This window comes from Eufriesea mexicana, unplaced genomic scaffold (genome assembly GCF_001483705.2).
Source record: "Eufriesea mexicana isolate 0111107269 unplaced genomic scaffold, ASM148370v2 scaffold812, whole genome shotgun sequence".
NCBI lineage: Eukaryota > Metazoa > Arthropoda > Insecta > Hymenoptera > Apidae > Eufriesea > Eufriesea mexicana.
In genome coordinates, this window is record NW_016909009.1 from 798,854 (window position 1) to 808,895 (window position 10,042).

The 10,042-nt window shown below is 28.9% G+C and overlaps 3 protein-coding genes across 13 annotated transcripts in view; all 3 read right to left on the reverse strand.

The window, feature by feature from the left end:
* The window catches only part of unc-104 (kinesin family member unc-104), a 29,038-nt gene extending 24,630 nt beyond the window's left edge, over positions 1-4,408 (reverse strand). For all 10 annotated transcript variants that reach the window (XM_017899373.1, XM_017899369.1, XM_017899365.1 and 7 more), the window contains exon 1: positions 4,337-4,408. The gene's annotated coding sequence lies outside the window, so the exon portion shown is untranslated. The remainder of the gene's footprint in view (positions 1-4,336) is intronic.
* Positions 4,409-5,048: 640 nt separating this feature from the next.
* Sod2 (superoxide dismutase 2) lies at positions 5,049-6,894 on the reverse strand. Its single transcript, XM_017899327.1, has 3 exons — positions 6,718-6,894; positions 5,505-5,794; positions 5,049-5,417 (listed from the first exon to the last, which is right to left on the reverse strand). Exons 1-3 carry the CDS (start codon positions 6,756-6,758, stop codon positions 5,089-5,091), a joined length of 660 nt encoding a protein of 219 aa, XP_017754816.1. The 5' UTR covers positions 6,759-6,894; the 3' UTR covers positions 5,049-5,088.
* Positions 6,895-8,060: 1,166 nt separating this feature from the next.
* fl(2)d (Pre-mRNA-splicing regulator female-lethal(2)D) overlaps positions 8,061-10,042 on the reverse strand; it is a 6,019-nt gene continuing 4,037 nt past the window's right edge. For both annotated transcript variants that reach the window (XM_017899320.1, XM_017899321.1), the window contains exons 3-6: positions 9,669-9,793; positions 9,412-9,590; positions 9,173-9,327; positions 8,061-9,063 (exon numbers count right to left, since the gene is read on the reverse strand). In XM_017899320.1, coding sequence (XP_017754809.1) covers positions 8,345-9,063; positions 9,173-9,327; positions 9,412-9,590; positions 9,669-9,793 — 1,178 coding nt within the window. In that variant the 3' untranslated portion in view covers positions 8,061-8,344. The remainder of the gene's footprint in view (positions 9,064-9,172; positions 9,328-9,411; positions 9,591-9,668; positions 9,794-10,042) is intronic.

The window sequence follows — 10,042 nt, forward strand, 5'->3', positions numbered from 1 at the left end:
TCGTCTCAAGCTATTTGCTAGAAAAAGATATTATTGCACTTTACATCAAATAACTAAATATTAATTATATAATAAAAGATGATAAAATTTTAGTATTTACCATAGAAAATATATTAATAACACGAAAGCAATTGAATTATAATAATTCGTTAAAAATATTTAAGATGACAAAATTTAATTGTTTCCCTCTGATTGTCCAGAAATCAATATACTTTATACACGAGGAAACATGTATACATAATACATGTTCGATACTGTTAAATATGATCATTCCATTCGAGTAAGTAAAAGGTTTCTGTTCGGCTATTTACTACATAGAAACTACCTCTAAAGATATGGCAGATGTAAGGGTTGCTTAAAAGAACAAAGGTCGCACAACTATCCCTCATTGGTAAATCTGTGATATTTGCTCATATAACAAATCATTAAAAATAAAAATGTTAACAAATTCCAGACGATTTTTCAATATTTCTCAATAAAATTAAATCTATTTCCATAAAAATGCTATTATTGATCATTCATATACATTTGTATATCATGATCTTTATAATACATTCTTCTACCAATCGTGCAAAGTTGATAAAAATTGTATTTATATTAAAGTTTATATATTTACATTATTTTTGAACGTAAAAGCAATAAACTTGCAATAATATGAAATATCATACATAGAGGGTGGAAATATTTTCATAAAACGAAGATCTTCACCAAATGAGTCACGCACATCAATGACGTCAAAATACACACGTATCAACACCCCAAACCCACGCTTTCATGAATAGCACATCAGATTACTGCTCCGTTCGGTATTGGAATGATCCATGATTGTAATTATATTTTATGTAATTCTTTAGATTTATTAACCCTATAAAGTTAAAAAATATCTGCATTAGACAAATCAAGTTCACTGACATCGGTTTAAATTATCCACTTAGGCTGGTATATGAATTTCTGTGCAAATTGCTCTTCTGGGATGAGAAATAGTAAAGTTCTGTAGCAATTTATTTAACGTAATGATAGGTTCGTCAGATAATTTTCCATAATTTGTTGCCAGGAAGAAATATGCAACTATTCATAATAATTACTCGTTACGACATCGCGTTATCCGAGAATATAGGATAATTATGAACGTGAATTAATATCGAAATAAAAGGTAAAATAATAAGTCTGCGGTAACGTATTTTTTCAGATGCAATTGCCCTAATTTTCACCTTGTATAATTCTACATCTATTGCGTGGGAGAGTCCTGTAATTAAGATAAATTGATCGTAAACACATCAGTCCTGATTATCACCAGCGATACGAAGTGTTTGGTTTCAAAGAATCACTACTGTGGCCTGTCACATGTGAGAATTACTTTCAAATGATTAAAGTAAAGCATATATCCAAAGACGTGAAATCTCAATTAACCTCATTTTTCTATCGAAAACAAGGTAAGCAAAAGATAACTTTAATACAAAATCTCGAACAAATATTTAAGAATTATTCCTATATTCCATTAACTACCATAAACTTTATTAACATCGAATTTTTTGTATCAAACTTTTCCATCAAAGCACCTTGACATTTTTTATCAAGATTGAAACATGCATCCAAAACGCGAATATTTTTCAAAATATCGTAAGAAGATATTTTTCATTTGAACTGTTCACAATGAAACTTAGAAAAGAAAACAGACAAAATGTTGACAAATATAAATTTATCTATTTTTAAAATAAAGAAGACGAAGAAATTCGAAGAAAGAAATTAGCATTTGATTAACGATATTTCAAGATAATTCTTCATTTCTTCAATAACTAAAGCAATAGAATCTCTTGTTAAATATCCTAAGATAAGACAATGAAGAGAAAGAAGCATCTGCGATTAAAAATATTCGAATGATCGATCTGAAGTCGTCAAGGTATGCGCACATGATTGCCCGATAGGAATTCGCCCTCGAAAAGTGGAGTAGCATCGAAACCGGTAATGCACGGTGGTAGGTGGTTGGAAGCAATATGGCGGCCGTGTTAGCGGTGTCGAGTGCGCGCGCCGATCGACATCGTGGTCCAGGGTCGTGCATGCCCGCTTTCTCCGTTTATGGACCAATCACATCGCGCCTAGAGGAGAAAATCAATAGGCGCAGAGGTACGGATGACGTCAGCCTGCAACCCGACGATCGACCGATGCGACGCGGGCGGCGCCGGCCAATTTCTACAGAGCAATCAATAAGTAAAGATATCCACGATGTCGGCAATAGAACCCACGTATCTTTATTCCAGCATTACCTGAATATCTCACTACTTGCTATTATTTAGTCAAAACTCTAGTCATTTGTTATAATACAACTATGATTCTTATCCATGAAAGTCATCTCCGAAGTTGCAATTGCTTCATAGATGTAACAGATGAACTACGGATATTATCAGAAAATTTAAGAATTTAATTATCATAGATATCTATTTACGAATTCACGTTTGAGCACAAAACGTATTACTAACTTGAGCTTTTTGATAAAGAGATAAAGAAATTTAGCCCGATATTCATATCTTGATCAACGAATGTTCTTTAATAAAAAAAATTATCTTATATTTATATATTGTATTAGAGTAAATATTTTAATATTGCCCCAAAATTATTCGATAAAATTATTTTTCCGTAATATTGCACCGTAAGCTAATATATGGGAAGTACCATTAACGTATGTTCATATTTCATGAAATTTCTAGCTTCCGTTGTAACAATAAATTCTTTTATCAAAACTTTAAAATTTTTTGACGCGTGGCATAAATTATATATAGAATGTTCAATCACACATTAATTATCATTCTATTAAAATTATACATGTATGTGCAAAGTTTAAAAAAATGTGCAAATATCAAGAAAGGAAAACTAAATTTTGCACTTGTATCTAATTTTGCATTAATGATACTAATACAATAATAAACCAAATAACAAACATCTGACACTTTTATTCTTATTATCATTCTTAATATAATCGCCTATTCGTGCACAACAATATTTTCTAGTGACTTTACTCAATTTAGAAAACATATTTTTTAACAACTAGCACTTATTTAAACAAATGAAGGGCAAAAACATCACACTCTTTAAATATATATCAAAACAGTTTCTTTATTTTTTTCTTTTTTCCTACATTAAATATTATTTTGTAAGTTTTTTCCATTATCTCGAAGTTTATAATATCGTTAATTGTTAAAAAAGATAAAAGCAATTGAAGAAAAACGTAAAAATCTTTTTAAATTTTTTAATTTTCTGATGAGTCGATCGTTAAATCAAAACAACATTCATATTTAGACACTTAATAGTCAATTTCCGTTAACATATTCCTAATGAACTTAATTCTGCACAAAGATTTAATTTGTATTTCGCAATCTATTCAACATCAACCTTCTACAAAGATGCAGCTATATACTCTAATTTTAAAGAAACTAAACCCTAAAAATGTATTATAATTTTCTCGTAACGATCTGCAACTCGAACGTATTTGTGCAAAAGCGTATCGTCAGGTGGCTTCGTGTTTTACCAACAAAAAATCTTGTGGCAAAAACGAGTCGATTCGACGCGCATTGGCTAGGACGAAAGCGCCACCTTCGATCGTAATTAACACTTCTGGTGATGCACTAAGATAGTGAATCATTCGAAAGGTGCTGCAAACGTACTCTTAAATTTATTGGTTTTAAAATTAACTGATCAGAATTATATATAATATATGTATATTTATATTTATGTACTAAATATCACTTGATCTTCACATAAATGTACACAAAGACATATTAAAAGCGAATAAATGATAACCTTCTTTTTTAATTCGCTTTTGACGTGACAGGAAAACATACTATAAATCTTGTGAAACAAATGTCAAGTATCAATGAAAATCATCTATTAAAAGTATTCTAAAATATTTTACTTAAAACCTTGAGATATTCAAAATTATTTACATTTTAAGAAATATTTAATTTTACTCTAATTATATTCGATAAAAGTTTCTATAAAATTCTTTTGATGATTTTTCGTATAATATGCTTTCAAGTGATTACCATATAAAGTACAGCTAAGCATATTAATAAAGCAATAATGAACAAGATAAAAGAATACAATGTCGACAAAATTTTTAAAATAGTTGTCTGACTAAAGTTACACATATTTACTATATACTGTAGATAACGAAACACGTAGGAAATTAATTTATGACGCAGGCGACGTCCAAAACTTCATAATACTGATATTACACATAAATGGGTCTATGACGGCTACAATAACAGTACCACGTTCGTGCATTTATAACAAATGTGCTATTAGTGCAAATGTTTAAGTGACAAGAATGTTTTTAACTCACCAGATACGTAGGCAATGACGTGAAAACAGCTGAGGTCCTCCGGCCATACTGGTTCTAGTTCCGTAATGTTCCTCAAGACACGGTGTGAACGCGTCGCGACGCAAAGCGATTCGATTCTAACCGATCGATTATCAAAGGCGCGGGTTAGGCGTCTTTTTCTTCTTTCTCAACACTCGCTTGTACAGTTTACTAACCGTGTGGCGCTGATGTCCATTTTCTATTCGCAGAATAGAGTAATACTTCATGCGAAAACTCTAGTGCACACTGCCCATTGATATTATTCCAAACGAAAACGGATCACACCGCGATACGATGGTTATCGATATATAATAATTTAAATAGCGCGCTTCGACTGAGCGCGTAATTTTCAGTTTGATTTCAATGCAAAAATTTTACTTCTTCAATTAATTTTAATACATTAACAACATTCGTTTCATATTTTTTATAAATAAATAAGTATTAATAAAATATTTTCATAAATATTTTTAAAGGCATAAAAGCTTTTAGAAAAAATATAAATGCTTTATGTGACTTCGAGGTTAAATGCTTTGTAAATATAATAAATCCATTATATTTAACAAAAGTGAATTTTATTATTTGTTACATATGTGTACAATATATAACAGAGATATATAAAACCATATATGTCTTTTTAAGACAAATAACACGATAGAAAATATAAAATTAATTTTCAAGAAAAGGTTATACTAGGTAAGAATTACTTTCGATGCTATTATAATTTCGTACAATTCCTAACGTCCAGCAGCATTCTTGTAGCGTGAGTTTACATCATTCCAATTTACAATATCGAAAATAGCTTTAACATAGTCGGGACGAACATTCTTATATTGTAAATAATACGCATGTTCCCAAACATCAATACCAAAAAGTGGTATTAAACCGGTCGTAGCTTGTAGGGGATCTTGATTACTACAAGTAGCTATCTTTAAAGATTTTGATTTTTGACAATATCCAAGCCAACCCCAACCAGAGCCTTGAACCGCAATAGTACTTTCGGATAATCGTTTTTTCATCTCTTCTATATTGCCAAAATCCTTCTCTATCTGTTGGAGGAGTGCAGCTGTAATAAGAAAACATTTTGTGATTAATTTTATTATAGAATATTTTAATACGAAAGTTTGCAACCTTTTTCAAACATTTTATTTACCGTCCGGTTTGCCGCCATTTGGTGAAAGATTACACCAAAAAATCGAGTGATTCAAATGACCACCTCCGTTGAATTTAATTGCAGGACCCAACGTAATTTGCATATTAACATCGCCTTTGGCAACAGCTTCTTTCATTTTTTCTTCAGCAACATTCAAATTGTTAACATAAGTTGCATGATGCTTTGAATGATGAAGTTGCATAATTTCAGCAGAAATAATAGGTTCCAAAGCTTTATAATCATAAGGTAAATCAGGCAGTGTATGCTTTGCTCTTGTACATGTATCTTTGCTAAAAATTAAAAATAAATACTAGTACTATTTCTAATATATTCGCAAAATTTTTATATTTTTTATTTTAAATCTTTTGAATTAAACATTAAAAGATTTTAATATCTAAAAATCTGTATAAAAACGTTATAAAATTAAACATAATTTTTAATTTCTAGAAAATTCCAAAATTGTATCATATTTAACTCCAATATTTAAAAATATTCTTTCCATAAAATATTAATTTTGTTTTCACTGATCATATTAATATTATCTGGTCATGTTGTTTATTTTATGTTATTATTTTTATCTTTAAGCTTTTTATTTTTTACATCACATGTTTAAAAAGCGATTAACCATTATTTTATTGTCTATATATGTGCCACAAATATACTGATATTCAAATGTCACATTGACAATGTGCTTATCTAACATATCTGCATGCCAGAGGTCAAACTAAATTTATATTTATTTTTTATACACACGGTTAAATTAAGCAGTTTAATAATGTGCTTAAATATGTTTTTAAAAAATTACACCTTTTACAGTCGGTTCGATATTGTCAAAATTGACAGGCATATCAAATATGTTTTATTAAGCATTATTACCAAATTTTCAATTTACTATCGTGTAGTATAAAATAAATTTTACACTAAATGGAATTATATAAATAAGTATCTGAACTGAATTATATATTTAATTAAACGGAGAAATCAATTTCTACCAAATGCGTTCAATTCCAAATTTTAATATTGTCTTTGTAATTATTTTTGAAAATACAAATATTAGCTTTTTACACATTTATATATGTACAATGTTAATAAATACAATTGTCTTACAAATAAAAGATTTAATATTAACGATAAAAAGTAAATGAATTATAGGTTAGAAATTACATAATATGAATTATACCTTAATTATAAATGAAAAATAAAATTGACTTACATGATATTGGAGAAAAGTGCACGTCTGGTTGCAAACATCATTGAAACGTTAATGAACCAAGTTATTTTTATAAATTAATGACACAAAGTCGTAAAATGCGAGAGCAACTTTCTATAGCAGACTTATCACAGTCCCTTGCAAGTACTTAATGTCGAATACGCCGGAAAACGGTTCGACTACCAACTATACAAATATCAATTATTACGTCATAGTTTCTTTCATCGACAGCAACACAAATATATATTCAAATAATTTTCGTTTACTTGGACAATATTTGCATATTTAGGCCGATTTTTAAAGAATATTTTTTCACTTTAATAAATGTTACATATTTTTAAAGATTATGTTACTAACTTAAAAATATTTTGTGTAACGTTAAACGAATTCAAATATTTTTATTAATTTTATTTTAATTTTAATTTTCATACACGCTATTTTCATAATTGTAAAAATTAATGAATCAACAAAATAATATTTTATTTTATCATTATTATAAATAATTGTTCTTGTATGTTGGAAGGTAACCTTTAATTGATAAATTACACACTGTACAATGATAGTAATCGGTTTTTATATAGATATATTTAAGATGATATATTTAAATTGAATTATGGACAAATCATATTTTAATTATAGATAATCTTCCAAAAATTGTATACCAAATACGATATATACTCAAATCCAGACTGAACATTACATACCAAAATTATAAATGAATGAAAAAGGAAAATTTGTTTTTATAAGAAAAATGGTAAAAAATATGTGCTTTGATACAAGGTAGTATAAAATAGTAATATAGATATTTTGTACATTTGTCCTTGAAAAAAAAAAAATATAGCTGTGATATTTTGTGATCTATAAGATCAGTCTGCAAGTTTTACTGAAATTAATATCACTTTGTATTTCATATAATTTACAGGTATTTAATAAATCTAACAAGAGACCTCAATTTTATTGTACACAATTAAAAGCACATTTTATGCATCAATAACGAATATTGATACGCGTGTCTCACAATGAAAAAACAATACATACATACAAATTATTGCGCACATAATCGTGTATAAATCTACGTATGTGCGTCGTCGTATATCAGATATTAACATTTGTGTATTTACATAATAGAAAAGGCATAGCCCTGATTATTACTTTATTGTTATTTATATTTTTCATGATTGCTTCAAAATGTCTAACAAGATGGACTACCATCAATGTTTTAACGAATTTACAAAAAGCCATTCAAAAACATTGAAGCATTTATTCATAATAACGAATACTTATTAGAAACTTTAATGCGATTTCATTGCAAAAAGAAAAAATAATTTTAACTATCTACCCCTTTATTCCAACGCCACGTTATTTTGTGTACATATAATCATATGTAATCAAGTGCAGTTTTTCTGGCATTAACGTGACTGTAAAACATTCAAATAAGAGATATTTTAACGGTCACACGTCATGAAAAATTATACAAAACCATTAGAAACAATATTTCTCATAATGTGTTTCCATGTTATAATTCTTAAATATGAAATATTAGATTCAACTTATGTTGTGTATTAAGTCACGTTAAGCTCTGTTCATATGTAACACGTGTTTTGTATATAAAATCGTTCTAGAAAACTGTTCATTCTGGATCGCTCTGAAGTGTCTCACCATTAGTTAGAACTAGCGCATCATCATCAGCTTCATTATAATCAAGAGAAAGAATACTCTCTCTTCTTTTTTTCTTGTGTGTCCTTTCGTCGTCACTACCTGGTGCACTTTTGTCCCTTTTGGTCCTATCCCTACCCCTAGTTATTCTAGTTAGTACCTCTTCCCCATTAGTTTTATTGTTATTTCTATTATGACTTTTGCTTCGCAATATCCTTTTATTATTTCGATTTTCTTCGTGTTCTTCTTCCCTATCACTTAATTCCTCATTCTCAACTTTGATAATTAAAGCAGCCGAATCACTTGAGCTTTCATCATTATGATCTGCTTGAATGGGTTTTCGTTCAACCCGTTCTGTTCTTTCAGTATTTGAGAAATCACACTGAGGAGATCGTTGCGATGATAACGGTGGAGTCCTAGCACCTTTGCACACATCACTATCCTCCATAGATTTTGAAGTCTTTATTTCCGGAATTGAATTCTCCTCCAATTCCTCCTTTTTAATTGGTGGCGTGTGAGGGGATAAACCATTTGTTAAATTGTTTTCACTCGAATTTGCTTTTAGGGCTGCATTTTCATGCTGCAACAACGTGACTGATTCGCGAGCTTTACGCAGCTCTTGTTGCAAGAAATAAATTGTGCTCTGCATTCCTTCAACGTCCTCATCTAAATCTTGCAAAAATTCATCCAATTCTATAATAAAAAACATCATCAATTCATATTAACAACTTTGTCGTACGATATATACAGATAAATAAAATAATATAAATAAATAAAATGAGCAAAGAAATTGAAATAGTACCTGATTGTGATTTTTTCATTTCTTCACTGAAACTTCTTTGAAGGGCAAGATCTCCTTCCAACTTAGCAATTCGTCCGCTAGCGATCATACGTCCTAATTCTTCATTTTCTTGATATAATAATCTGCATTTTGCCATTAATCTTTTACCTGTATTGCTGGAAATAAAAGAAGTATATAAAAATATAAAAAATTTAAGCATATTATTTATTACTGTTAAAAAAATATGAACTATTATCTACCTATCTGGTGTAAATTTCCAGGCACTAAGTTCGTTCTGAGTATCCTCTAATTTAGCTTTAGTTGTAACAAGTTCTTGTCTTAATTTCTGAATTAAAATATTAACAGCTGGATCTAATAAAGCAGATCTTAATGCCACAGCAGATGGAGCATGAGCAGCTTTCATTTCAGCAATCTGATTCTAAAAAAAAGAGAAAAAAATTATATACTAATATTTGAAGCTTTTTAATTAATTTTACAAATTATAGAATTTACATACAATATATTCTTGCAATTCTTGTTCTTTAGAAGCAAGTCTTCTGACTAAAATCTTCTCTCTATGAGATGCTTCTGCATGTTGTTGTCTATACTTGCTTTCAGATTCTCTCAATGAAGATAGCTCACCTACAAAAAAGAGTTATATCATTTCCTCTTTTAATTAAAACTTTATTGTTTAAAGCTATCTATGTGCTTCGTTAATTTGTTTAATATTTATCGCGGTCATTGTTATTATATAATTTATTATATTATTTTATTATATTATATTATATTAAACTATTTATAAACATTTAGATAATTTGGCTATATCATACAAATATAAAAATGTACAATTTCTATTACATTTTGGAAAATTACAATTTTTATATTTCTTAT

Excerpts from the sequence above, each read along its gene's own strand:
- Sod2 (XM_017899327.1), bottom strand. The coding sequence starts at position 6,758 with ATGATGTTTGCAACCAGACGTGCACTTTTCTCCAATATCAT. Across the intron at positions 5,795-6,717 it reads GCACTTTTCTCCAATATCAT|CAAAGATACATGTACAAGAG; the intron begins GTAAGTCAATTT and ends TTTAATTTTTAG. Across the intron at positions 5,418-5,504 it reads AAATGGCGGCAAACCGGACG|CTGCACTCCTCCAACAGATA; the intron begins GTAAATAAAATG and ends TTCTTATTACAG.